At 35.8% G+C, this 14,640-nt stretch overlaps 1 protein-coding gene across 1 annotated transcript in view; it reads left to right on the forward strand.

Moving 5' to 3' along the window:
* FAM199X (family with sequence similarity 199, X-linked) overlaps positions 1–6,840 on the forward strand; it is a 28,368-nt gene extending 21,528 nt beyond the window's left edge. Inside the window, exon 6 of the mRNA XM_079910104.1 lies at positions 216–6,840. Coding sequence (XP_079766230.1) covers positions 216–386 — 171 coding nt within the window. The 3' untranslated portion in view covers positions 387–6,840. The remainder of the gene's footprint in view (positions 1–215) is intronic.
* The last annotated feature ends 7,800 nt before the right edge of the window (positions 6,841–14,640 follow it).

Genomic DNA, 14,640 nt, shown 5'->3' on the forward strand with positions numbered 1-14,640 from the left:
TTATAAGAAGATTCACTAGTCAAATACCATTGAAATAGAATCTTGAAGAATCGTTTTCATGTCTAAGCTAATGGCTCACTTACTGGAACCAGGATTGTACTGCAGAGGAATTTGAACATCTCTAATCAGAAAATATAGAATTTGATCCATAAAATACTCTGGGGTAGATAGGCCAGAACTGAACCTTACTGATTTAGAAATTTTTATTTTGACAGAAGCGATCCAAGCAGCGGAAGTTACAGCAGAAGGCCTTACGCAAGAGGCAGCTGAAAGAGCAGAGGCAGGCTCGGAAGGAGAGGCTCAGTGGGCTATTCCTTAATGAAGAAGTGCTGTCCTTGAAAGTGACTGAGGAAGACCACGAAGCAGATGTAGATGTTTTGATGTAATAAGGGTGAATTTATCAGCATTCTTTCTAAGCATTATTCTATCTTTATTTGTTTACATGCATCTTGACCAAACTTTTGTTGGTTAGGGCTGTGCTGATGTACTATTCATAATTTAGGTCTGTGCTTCTCAGCAGGTGGTCCTCAGACCAGCAGCTTCAGCATCAGCTGAGAAGTTATTAGAAATGCATACTCTTGGGCCCCACCCCAGACTTAGTGAATCAGAAATTCTGTGGGAGGGGCCTAGCATTGTGTTTTAACAGGCACCAGGTTATTCTGCCACACCCTCTAGTTTTAAGAACCACTGATTTAGTAAATGTTTTAACTATTTAAACTTCAGGGTGGTTAAGTGGGCTTTTTCAAAGACTAGTACTTTTACAGTTTAGAAGACTTTAAGGTACTGCTGACAAATAGTTTATTATGTCAGTATACATATGTAGAGATCATAATTCAGTTTCCTTCTTAATGTTATGATTTCTTAGTTTAGTTTTTCTAAAGGGCCATAGCATAATTCTCATTTCCTAGTGGACATCTTTTTTCCAGGTTGGGGTAGGGTGTGGATTGCTGTTTACAATAGTGCCTTCATTAGGTTTAGTTCTATCTGTTTTCATTAATTATTAACTCAAAGGTGTAAAAACAGGCCCTGATACCTTTCGTTAGGTTTGTTTTTGTTTTTCACTTTATGTAAATTCAGAATCCTTTCTGCAAGTGATGACTACTGAGAAAATAATGTTACTAGTGGCGAATTTTAGACATGATGCTATGTTGATTAATATTCAAAAGGAGAAATCAATTAAGCAAAACAACCAATTCTACTTTTCCACTGCTTTTTAAAATTTTAGGCTGTGAAACTGCCTTAAAGGCAGAAAATATCTCTATCAAGTTCTTTTGTAGGTCTTTTTATTTTCAGCACAGCTCTAATTTTTAAATATTTGGTGTAACAGCTTCTGGCATGTGAACAGGTTAATGTTCAAAATTAACTAAAGAAAACCCTTACAGTTCTGCTAAACTCTATAAATCGCTAGAAATACACTGAGCAGTGAGATATAAAAAAAAACTTAGCTTCTTGGCTACTAATAGAACTCTAATTTTAAATGTGAAATCATGGAGTCCCTTTAAATGTTTTCATGGAGAGTTTGTTATGAACATTAGAAGTAGTGTGATTCCTTTTATTTTTCCACACATCTTTAAACATTCACATGGGTTAAAAAAAAGGAAACTGATACTACTGACAATCAAGCTGCTTTCTGACTTTCATAATTTTCTTTTTGTTGTGGAAACTTGGGAGGTAATCATAATTTTGTAGGAGGAGTTGTAATCAATACTTTTTTTTTTTTGCGGTACACGGGCCTCTCACTGTTGTGGCCTCTCCCGTCGCGGACCACAGGCTCCGGATGCGCAGGCTCAGCGGCCATGGGCCACGGGCCCAGCCGCTGCGCGGCATGCGGGATCCTCCCAGACCGGGGCACGAACCCGTGTCCCCTGCATCGGCAGGCGGACTCTCAACCACTGCGCCACCAGGGAATCCCTAATCAATACTTTTTTAAACTCTAGAGTCAGCGGTTGATAGATTTCTACTTTTTTTTTTTTACATTGTATCATATCAAGTAACCTGTTAAAAAGATTAACAACTTAGATTCTTAATTCTCAGTTGATAGAAAGGCTTAACCTTTTCTTACAGTCATGTGTTTTGAAATTTTGATTTTATTTTGGTTCCTCAAAGGTTAAAGAATTGAAACTGAGGAAAAAAATTGATATATTGCAGCTTTGCTGAGGACTGTGGTATGGTTGTAACATTTCGAAGACTACTAAATTCATACTTTAAATTTTTACTAAAATAAAAGTATATACAGTTATCAGTTGGAGTAGTCCTTCTGACTTTCCTCCTACCCCCTCTTTGTGCTTCTAACTAGCTTAGAGGGCCCAAAGAAAGCTTGGGGATAGATCCCAGAATATTCTGAGGAAGACAGAAAGGGTCCACCTCGTTGTTTTCCCTTCCAAATATATGAAGAGTAAATGGAGAGAAGAGCAAATACAGATGAATTCTCTACCTGCTCTTAGCAAAAGCAAAATTCCAGGGAAGGATTGCCTGTTTTCTTTACCTACTCTTCAAGGAAAACAGGCTACTTTTGGAAATCATAGAGCAGCATTTATCTATTAAATACTTAGAAACAGTTTACTTGACAGTGACCAGTAAAAGAAAATCCTAATAAGACCAATTCCTCTACTCTCCCAACAGTCACATAGTCTTATTACCCTAGATTTAACTTAAGTCACTATTAAACAAGTTTACCAAAGCACCACAGAGCCAATTTTTAAAGTTTATAAAGGTTTGAGTGTTTATAGTAAAGTGCGCCATGAAATTTTGTGTAAACTGGATGCGCTGTTTTTACGGTACCATAAATTAGAGATAGCTCGTTAAGTTGGCTTGGAAGAGATTGAAAGAATGAAAAGAAAAGAAATTAAGCAACTTGGATTTGCTTATGATCGAAGAGGGAGATTACAAAGTTTTTCTCTACCTAACCCCCCCTCAAATAAACAGCAGAAAAAGACAAAAAATTCTCGTCTTTGTTAATGTGCTTTCCTTTTTTTTCGGTTTTATTGCCTCTTGTAGGTAATTCAAGTTTGAATTATTTCTTTCTTGGAATAAGTAATAAATTGAGTCTGGTCTCTTTCTGAGTTCAATTTAAAACAAATCCAACTCAATATTTATTTCTTTTTAAATATAAACCCCAACTAACCAATTAATAAAAATGTGAGATTTATTTGCTCCAGTGTCAGTTCTCATCTGTAGAGAGTTGATGTTGGAGCAAATAAGTCTTTCCTTTTAAAAATAAGCCTTCTTAACTGAGGGCATGATAAAAAATTAGCCTTGTTAACTAAGGGCATGATAAAGTCACATCAGATTTATCCAGAAACATTTTATTAGAGATCTTGTATGTATGTCAGTTATATCTCAAAAAAACTGGAAAAGAAAAAGATTTCATAGAAGCCTGTCAGTCCCTACCACAGCTTTTAAAAGTGTGAACCTTGAATTTAAACAAAATGGCATGTCTTTTTCCACAGTTTTGCAACGGAGTTAAAGTAAGACAATGTAGTATAATGTGTAGTGGAGTATAAAGGGCTAATTCATTCTATCCCAAGAAGAACTTAGAGTAAAATAACTTTTTTTTCTTGAGACTTGTCTCATTTTTAGTTAGGTGTGTTGGCAGTTTTGTCCATTTCGTCAGTCCTTTGGGTTAACTAGATATTGCTGAATTAATCCCAGAAACTGACTTGTAATTTGATGACTCCATGAATTGGGTAGACATTTCATTTTATTTAGCTCTTAAAAGTGCTAAAACCCCTCATGAAGGAAAAATTTTAAGAAACTATTGTTATAAAGGTATCCAGATTCTGATGAGCTTTAAAAATTGTGAAATTGATCAAATGTCTTCATATTTAAGCCAAAAATGTTAGTACATGACAAATATAGAAGTCTTGTTCCCAGGATTCTCTAGCAAAATTTTTTGTTTGTGGCTTACTCTATATAGCCTCATGTGCCTTAAAGGTGAACTCTGTACTTTTCGTCAATATCAGGCTTTTCCAAACTCAAAAGTAATCTAAATGTTTTAATTCGTTTTATAAAATGCCCATGCTGTTGGATATCAGTAAGCAAAGGCATTAAGTCGAGCTACGTAATCAATGATAAGAGTGTATAACAAAACAAAAACCTTCAGATCTCAAGTTTCATTTGCATAACTTGATTTTTGGCCCAGCTAGATCATGGAAGAACATTGAAGTCAACTAAAGTATAGCTTAATGTATTCTTTTATCTTTTCCCCTGAAAAAAGTCATAAACCAGAATACTTTTTTTTTTTTTTTTGGCTACGCTATGTGGCTTGCGGGATCTTAGTTTCCCGACCGGGGATTGAACCCGGACCCTCGGCAGTGAAAGCACAGAGTCCTAACCACCGGACTGCCAGGGGATTCCCGAGAATACTTTTTAAAACCAGATAACTCTGGAAAGATAATTTTCAAGGCAAAAATACTTTCAAGAACAGAGATTATATGGCAAGTTGATTCTCTTGTTAACTTTAGGGATTCTTTGTATTCATTCATGTAATAGCCGAACATTCCTTTTCCCTTTAACAAATTACCTTTTAGCACTTCTATCTAGAAGAAAAAACGTTTGCTTCAAATTGGGAGGGGGTTACTTAAAGTCAGTATATAGTATGAGATGGTTGATAGGAAAATTTCCAGTTACATTCAAATAATAGTAGTGATGTTGATTACACTGACATTCAACATGTCTAAACTTAGAGGTAAATTTAATCCTTAAAAGGACTATTAGGTAGAAAATAAGTATTTGTATACACATGTACTGTGGTAATTTTGGATTCATTTTAAGTCTGACAAAGTAAGATAAGTTTTATCTTTACAATGAAATTATGCTAAGTAGCAGGAAGTATCTGAGAGATATTTAGACCTAGGCATCCCTGTCAGTATCTGGAACGTAGCTCCTTAGAAATGCTTAATTCTTATTTCTTTGGAAAATAACTTATTTACTTATTCCAAAAGGCTTAGAAGGAACTATGAAAATTCCTCTAGGTTAACTGGCTATTAAGAGTAAGAAGTCAACTATACTTTGATAAAATTTTTTTTAAGGATAAAAAAGAGTAAGGAGGTTGCATGGTATAGCTGAGTTGACTCACTAAAATTTTATTTTCATATTTTTTCTAATATTAAAATTATTTGTTTTCAGCCCCCCTTCACAATTATATTTTAAATTAAGGTTATTAATGTAACCTAGATCACATAATGGTAAATTAATTTTTAATTAGATATTCATACTGAACTTGGAGGAACTGATTTGGTCTTCTCTGATTTCAATATGTAATACTTTTTATTGTTAAATTTCTTTGTTACATCTTTGTGGTCAATGGAACCTGTGGAAATATGTGTTATTTTTTTGTGGTGAGGGATGGGGGTAGAAAAGAGGAGAGTTGTTCTAATTATACATATGCATTTTGATTATATAAAGGTAGATGTAGAATTAATATGTATAAATGACAAGTTAACACTTACTTATTCTGAATTGTTCTAAGGAACAGTGGCCTGAAGCCATGGCTTGTTTTGTGGAGCTGCTTGCTCTTTAATAGTAGCTGACCAATTGGATTTAAGTTGAGACTTTGGGGTTAGGTTATCAAGCTGAGGCTTTTAGGAATGGAGCAGACCATGTCTGTTCCTATAGTGGATCAATTTCATTTCTCCTTTGAGTACTCTAATTTAGATATAGGTATTATCCATTCTAAATCTTTGTGTTGGGAGTTTTATAGAACTGTTTTCAAAAGCTATTAAGGATAAACACAAGTATATGTAAAACATTTCACAGACGGTTAAAATTTTCAATTTTTTGTTTCAGTTTCAAAGGTTAGTTATGTAGCATCAATATCATAACCAAAGCAAGTAGGAAGTTGACTGGTTTGGAGAATCTTCAAGTAGTCTTAAATACTGTAATGTATCAGGTTGTTAACCAGGATTTTTTTCCTGTATTTCTGCTAAATGTATTACTATATTAATGCACTTTTGTATATATAACTGTCTTCTGTACATTCTGTACTTACTACAATGTATATAAAAGCTGTTTTTCCTGAAGCTGTGAGGGAAAAGCAATAGCTGTAATACAAGTCATTTCTATTTTGAGTTTCTTCTTGTACTTGAAAGTAGTTGTTCAGTAGTTAAATCTAAATGAGTATATATGGTTGTAATTAAAATGGCAATGTGGCAGAGCTGTCTTTTGAAACTGATTATCAGAATGAAAAGTGTTTTGGTTATTAAGAACTCTTGTAATATTTTAAACTGTCTCTTTTGATGTACCATGAATTCTTACAAACCCACTGCTGCTTACTACTTTATACTTCTGATTCTACTCCTTTTCATGTCTCATCCCAGAACATTTATCAACAGAGAAGAATTCCTCTCTTTTCTTTTGCTCATGGTTTGGTTAAGGCTCCATAAACTTGTGTTTTGTGAAAGCTCCAATTTCTCAAATGTCATTGGCAAATCATTTTTTTTCCTGGAAAGATCAGATTTCTAGAGAGATTAGCATTCATAGTAAGTGAAAATTAGGTCTAACAGTGTTTACAAAAAACCAGATCTATTTTCCTTATGTATTGTTCTAGAGTCTTTTTAAGTTATAATTATATAAATGTCTGTGAGCAGTTTTATGTATAGGTACAGAAGCAGTTCAGCTTTTCAGCAGCAACTTTATCTCCTGCCACTAGAGGGGGGTCTGTGGTTGCTCTCTCCTTCGGAAAATGTCTTAACTGCTTTGCTTTTGTTTTTAATTTCAGAGGTTGGAATCGACCTCATGCTCAAAATTTCTTTTGTGATATTAAATGCTTTGATTTGTTAGTCAAAGGTAAGTTAATTGAGCTTCTTTAATAAAGCCAATATTATTCATGCTTTTCTGTAATCTTCAATTTTTAATAAATGAGTTAGATATTAAGTGAAGTGTCTGTGTCTGTGTGTTTCTTAGGTAGTCTAGAGCTGTATATGCTGTTCATTATGGTAGCCCCAGCCACGTGTAGCTATTTAAATGAATTAAAATTAAAGTTAAAATTTAGTTCCTTCGTCCCATTAGCACCACTTCAAGTGCGCAGTAGCCACAGACGGTGAGAGGCTACTATATTGGAAAAAATACAGAACATTTCCGTCATCACAGAAAGTTCTGTTGGATAGTACTGATCTAGATATTTGATGTTTTATGCAGCGACCACTATCATCATTTTACCAATAAACAGTAATCAGTGACTCAGAACTGCTGCCCACTAATCATTTATTAGTGATTGGTGTGAGAGGAAGAGTGAGCTGTATTTCATTTTCTACTTCATTAAAGCCACTATCTATGTTGGGAACTTGGTGGTTTAATGGAGAAATTTCTCAAATATTGACTATTTCATTTGACTATGAATACAATTTAATGTTTGAATAATGTGGAAATTGGGTGCCAGTTTCTGTTTTGATTGTTGCAAAGAGTGATACCATGGAGCTTTCTATGAGTTTATCCTTCTCTGATGCAAAATCAATTTTAAGTGACAATACTGGGACATAAATTTTTAAAGAATCCATTTTTTAAAAACTGTGCTTACAGATACGTAGAAGTATAAATTTCAGAATCATCCCTCAGAGTGCTTCTTTATTCTTGTGATGTGAGAACCTTAATAGAATCACTGTTACTTAGATCTGACAATCTCTACCTTCTCCCTCACTATCAGTTTGAATCTCTTGGTAAGTGGGATGTTTATATTACATTATCTGTGTTTGTTAGTAATAGCTTGATAGATACTAGATTTAGGTAAAATGTTACTTCCCTTTGTAATGAGTGAATAACATTAATATTTTTAACATTCCAGTTTATTCATTTGGTTGCCAGGATACCATTATATGCTTTTTTTTTCCTTAAGAACAGCAGATAATTGAATTGGTACATTTTCTGCTTTGTCTTATAGAAATTTTGAAGTAGGACAGTAAAATGAATCCCCACATACCCATATTTCAGCTCTTCTCTCATGGCCAATCTAGTTTTCTTTTTCCTCTCTACCCACTCACCTTAACACTGATGATACTAAAGCTCACAGGTAGTATACTTCATATATCATCATATCTCATTAAAAATAATTAATATCAAATATCTGGTTTACTTGTTTGAAATCAAAACCATAACCATTAGTCTTAATTTCAAAATCATTCTGCTTTTGTTAGCACTAAGGTTGAATAATAATTTTTATTATTGCTTGATAAGTCCTGATGGTGTGTCTTGAGCACATTTTCAGTGAAAACGAGATACGTGTTGCTTTTAGATAAAAACAAAGTCCAGTTTTTTTCCATACTTCTTTGTTAATAAAGCCATGGAATAATTTGGATAGCAGGCAATAGGGAGGGAAATAACTGTTCAAGATAAGCTGAACCAGGTATTTTCTGTCTCACCTACCTCTGGGTTAAAAAATTTTCTTTTTCAGCCAAATTGGACCACATGGTAAAGATATGAATGTCTAGTATTTGTAAAGAGTTATGCATGGGTACTATAGGGGTCATAAGGTAAAAATAGAGATTCTTATGCTTTTATCCCTTAGAAATTAATTTTAGAAAATCTTTTTCAACAGATGTGACCGGGACTATTGGTTCTGGTTTTCTATTTTAACTTACTGAAGTTTATACTTTCCAAATAAATTGTAGAATTTGAGAGCTTGAAAAGACTTTAGAGATCATTTAGCTTGGTGGTTCTCAAACTTGAGTGTACATCAGAATCCCGTGGAGGGCTTGTTAAAACACAGATGGCCAGGCCCCACTCCCGGAGTTTTGATTCAGTAGGCATTTTTAATGAGTTCCTAGGTGATGCTCATGCTGGTCCAATGAACACATGGAGAACCACTGATGTAGTTCAATCCCTTTTCCTCTTCCACTTTGCAAATGAGGAAATTGACACTCAGAGGAAAGTGACTTCTTTGCTCCAAACTGGTTAATGACACAGCCAAATCATCCAAATCCTGAGGTGCCTTGTTCACACCCCAAGCCCAGTGCTTTTCGTATTGTGCATTTGTTTCCTTCAGAGAAGGTGCCTCCAAAGGATTCCTTCTGAGTCTTTTCAGAACATTTAGATTTTCTTAGTAGTGGTACATCTTTATTTCCCCAGACTGGGAGTTTCTGAGTTAGAGTCTAGGGATTAAAATTGTCAGCAAAAATGTTTTGCATGCTGATGTACTTTTCTGGGGAGGGCTGTATATCTTTCATCAAGTTCTCAAACGAGTTTTCTTTCCCCTAATGGCTAAGACTCTGTTCTTTTAGGGCAATTTTGGCTTTTAGAAATAACCAAGGTTCATTTGGAGGGCTGTCTGGTGGTTACGTGCCGGTGAGAAAGCTGGCTACGTTTGGTCAATGAGGTGTGATTTTAAAAGACTGTCTTTCTTGTATGGCCTAAAAACTGGCTTTGATGTATATTTAAAAAAGAGTTCCAAAAGTATTTTGGGCAATGACAACATCATTGGACTAGGTGTTTGGTGATGACATGAAATGTGGATCTTATTAATTTGAATATATTAGCTCTGGCTTATTGATTAAAATAGCCTTCATTACTTCATAATCATAGCATGTATTCTAGAGAAAAATCTTCCACTAATGTTTTAGAAATACTGGGTTAGATTTCATGGAATTGTTTATCAAGTCTGAGATAACAGAACTAGATGGTAATCTGAAAAGTTGAAAGAGGTATAGATTTTTTGATTTAATGGTCATTAAACCAGTCTCTCTGTTTTGTAGATGAGAAGCTTGAGGCTAAGAGAGATGAAGTGCTTCATCCACGTCCTATAGCTGAATGATGACAAATTAAGGACTAGAATCCAAGTCTCTTGAGCTATAGACTAGTGCTCTTTGCACTGTATAACACTGCTTTGTATCATGCTGTTACTTTTCACACTGTTTTGAGAGAAATCACTATAAGATTTTGGTATAGAGCAGTAAAGTGTGGACCCCACACCAGCAAAATCAGCATTACCTGAGAACTTTTAAGAGGTGCAAATTCTCAGGCTCCACCCCAGACCTATCAAATCACAAACTCAGGGGATGAGGGCCTAGCAATCTGTGTTTTAACACGCTCCACCCCCACCCGGCTGAGAATTCTGACGCATACCTGAGTTTGAGAACCACTAATATAGAGTAGTAATTCTCTACTCTGGCTGAACACCAGAATCCTCTGGGGAATTTTTAAAAAATAATCGTGCTTAACCACCCACCCCCCTCACTCACCCAGGCAAATTAAACCAGAATCTCAGGAAGTGAGGCCTGGACATCTATTGTTTTGTAATGAGCATTTTATTTTGGAATAATTTTAGGTTTACTGAAAAGTTATAAAGATAGCACAGAGAATTCCTGTATATCTGTTACCCAGTGCCCTAATGTTAACATCTTATAACTATGGTACATTTGTCAAAACTAAGAAATCAACATTGGTACATTACTATTAACTAAACTACAGATTTATTCAGAGTTATTTCTTCATTCATGATTTGATTTCACTAGTTTTCCCACTAATATCCTTTTTCTATTCCAGAATCCAATCCAGGATCCCTCATTGCATTTAATCATCACATCTCCTTAGCTTCCCCCAGTCCGTGACAGTTTCTGTCTTCACTTGTTTTTCATGATCTTGACAAATATAAGGTGAATTGGTCAGGTAATTTGTGGAGTGTCATCCTCAGTTTGGGTTTGTCTGAAATTTTCCTCATGGTTAAACTGGGGTTTTGAGATTTGGGGAGGTGAAGTACCATTCTCATCACATCATCCTGAAGGGTGCATCCTATCAACGTGACTTTAACACTAGTCATGCTAACTTTGGTCACCTGGCCATTGCAAAGCTATGTTTTCCTTTTCATAGTCTGTTCTTCAGAAGCAAGTCTCTTCTCAGTCCAGCCCATACTCAGTGGTGAGAGGAAATACATTCTACCTCCTGGAGATTTGCCTCTCCATTTATTTATTTATTCAGTCATTTATATCAGTATGGATTCATGGATATTTATTTTATACTTTGGGTTATAACCTAATACTATGTTATTTATTTTGTTGCTTAAATTTTTCCAACTTTGGATGTCGGGAACTCTTTTTTATTGGAGTATAATTGCTTTACAATGTTGTGTTAGTTTCTGCTGTACAATGAAGTGAATCGGCTATATGTATACCTATATCCCCTCCCATTTGGACCTCCCTCCCCCCCATCTTAAAGGTTGGCTCCAGTGTCCCTTTGACCTACCCCTATTCTTTTGTATTTTTAGTACTTTATTTTTGGCACTACATGATGCTCCAGCCCTAGAATCAGAATTTCTCCAAGGAGCTTTTGAAAAGCTCCTCAGATGATTCTAGTACAGAATTAAGTATGGGAACCACTGATATTGAGAGTCAACCATATTCTTCTGTAAATCTCCTAATGCCATGATCAGACCAAATCTGATGTTGTATTTTCAAAAACCATAGTCATCTTTGATTCATTTCTCCTCCTTTTCCTTCCATGTTCAATCTTTTCACAGAAGCTGTTTTCTCCTTCTCAGCAACAGGAGCGGCATTTTAGAGACTTTAATGTTCATAGGATCTTGTTAAAATGGCAGACTGATTAAATGGGTCTGTGGTAGGAGCCCAAGATTCTGTCTTTCTAGCAAGTATTTAGGTGACATGAGTGCTGCTGATCCATGAACTGCATTTTGAGTAGCAAGCATCAGAACAACGTTCAGACAGCTTAGGACATCTCAAGAGCCTCCACAGTCGGCCTGACTCCAGTCTACTTTCCAGCTTCATCATCTATGCATTTCTTCATTTACCCTACACTCAAATCAATCAGTCTACTCAGCATTTATAGTATTCACCTTCTGATGTGGCCCCCAAAGTTCATATAATTCACTCCTTTGTGTAATCCCCTTCCCTTAGGTGTGGGCTGGACCTAGTGACTTGCTTCTAACCGACAGAATACAGCAAAATGGATGGGATGTCACTTCTGTGATTAGGTTACAAAAGACTGTGACTTCTGTTTTGCTTATACTCTCTCTTGTCCCCTTGGTTGCTCACTCTGATGAAGCAAGCTGCCATGCTGTGACATGCTCAGTGAAGAGGCCCTCATGACAAGAAACCAAGGGACTGAGGCCTTGGTAGTTCTACCAAGGCCTGTTCAGCCCATGAGGAACTGAATCCTGCCAACAATCGTGAGGTGAGCTAGGAAGCAGATCCTTCCCAGTGGAGCCTTGGAATGACTGCAGCCTTGTGAGAGATCCTAAGCTCAAGCACCCATCTAAGTCATGTCCAGATTCCTGACCCACAGAAACTGTGAGATAATAAATGTGTGTTGTTTTAAGCTGTTAAATTTTGGGGTAATTGGTTATGCAGCAATAGATAACTAATACATTATTTACTAAATATACAATGAAATGACTTCCTGTTGCATCCTTGTTATCCTGCAAAGGAAAACTCAGCTGCGGCTTCCTCATCTATGTATTCAGCAATAGGATGCTTATTATGTAGTAGGCACTGTGGTAAACACTAGGAGATAAGTGGTAAATAAGCAGACACAGTCTCTGCCCTCACACAGCTTACATTATTTTGCTTTGGTTTTCAGAGTTTCACAAAAGATGGAACCAAGATGCATTTCATTAAAGGAAAGCTATTTTTTAATGCCGAGAAAGTAGGAAGGAAGTAATCTAAAGGCGCTTTAGCCTGTATGCCATTCTTTCTTACAATTAGCAGGGTTTATTTGTCTTCCCCACTAGTCCTCATTTTCATTTTTACATCCCCATGGTTCCTTCCTTGCACATGTGCAAATAACTTTGCTAATTTAATATTAATAATAGCTTTGTTAATCTGAGATTAATGAAGATTTAAAATCAAATAGAGTTCTTTACAAAATCCAAGCAAAGATGTTCTTCATTTTCTCCTGTTTTTGAAAGAGGATATTTATTGAAAGCACGAATACTGTTTGTCTCTTTGTAAAGCCCTTTTCCTTTCAACATGATTTAGGTCATGATAATGCTACTTATTAAGGTTACAAGTTCTAGGCATTGCAACATGAAGTACAGCCATTTATAGGCTGATGAAATGAAGATAATTTATGATTCTCTAATGTTGTAGTGACATGTGTTGAAATTCTCTTATTTTAAAATTTTCTTCCATTAAAATAGTTCTCTTAGTATTCTATTATTCAAAATTTATCTGTAGGTATTTGATTTCATTTTATATATTTGTATAATACCATGTATGATAGAAATATGCCAAAATATATTTTAAGATAGTCATCATTTTAGGTTAATTGTGTACAAATTTCCTGAATACTCTGATGCTTGTGTCTGTTTATAGCTAGAATTAACTCATTAGCTTATAAATTTAGAGTTTCTAACTGCCTTGCAAAGGAAGGATAGTCACTCAGTGAGCCTAGCAACACTGATTTGTGATTAATCATTTTACTTAGTGACTCATCTATGATCACAGTACAACAAAAGTTTCATGTTTGCTTAATGGTATTAACTCCATTTATCTCATGTGCAGTCAGAAAATTGCCTTGTCACCAGAGGACTATATCTAAATAAGACAGTTATTAAAAGATTTATTTCCATTGAGAGTGTGACCATTTAAAACCTCCCCAAAGAATTCAGATTAAGTAAATACTTTATTATATAATTTAAACCACCATCATTTGTAGCAGAGGAGTTTGACACCTAGCTTTTCCTTGACTTTTTTTGTCTTAACTGCATATTTTTATTTATTTTTTTATTGGAGAATAGTTGCTTTATACTGCTGTGTCAGTTTCTGCTGTACAGCAAAGTAAATAGCCATATGTATACATATATCCCCTCTTCTTTGGATTTCCTTTCCAGTTAGGTCACCGCAGAGCACCACGTAGAGTTCCCTGTGCTATACAGTAGGTTCTCATTTTCCTTGATTTTTGAAAGAAATATGTTTTTAAGTTAAAAATTTCAAATTCTCCATCTACCTTTCCCCACGTTACCACATACATTTCTTCAAGTAGTTGATGTTTTCCTCACTTTTTAAATTAAATTGTCGACCAGTTCTATCTGATATCTGATCTTTTTGTTAAATTTTGTTAGTTGTTTTAAGTCACCATTTGGTATACATGTAAAACACTATAAAGGAATAGGAAGTAAACACGGAGGATGCCTGATTACTTAGCACTTCACATTGGATGGAAATGATGCCATCCTTGTTTGCATACCTCTGGAAGAAATTAAGTGTAAATTTTGATGGCCTGGTTTATATGTGTATTCTTTGATTCAGGATTGTGCATAGCTAGTTGGTTTGAGTTCGAATGAACTAAAATGAAACCAAAAGGATACAATTTGCAAAATCCGTACTCCAGGAAACACAACAGAACAAACAACCGAATTTCCTGAACAAAAACTTACAAGGAAAACAAGAAGATGGAGGGGGAATCCTAGCAATTAAAAGAGATATGAGAGGGACTTTCATGGTGGTGCAGTGGTTAAGAATCCGCCTGCCAATGCAGGGGACACGGGTTCGAGCCCTGGTCCGGGAAGATCCCACATGCTGCTGAGCAACTAAGCCCGTGCACCACAACTACTGAGCCTGCGCTCTAGAGCCCACGAGCCGCAACTACTGAAGCCTGCGTGCCTAGAGCCCGTGATTGACAACAAGAGAAGCCACCCCAATGAGAATCCCTCACACCGCAACGTAGAGTAGCCCCTGCTTGCTGCAACTAGAGAAAGCC

Source organism: Stenella coeruleoalba (genome assembly GCF_951394435.1).
Source record: "Stenella coeruleoalba genome assembly, chromosome: X".
Lineage (NCBI taxonomy): Eukaryota > Metazoa > Chordata > Mammalia > Artiodactyla > Delphinidae > Stenella > Stenella coeruleoalba.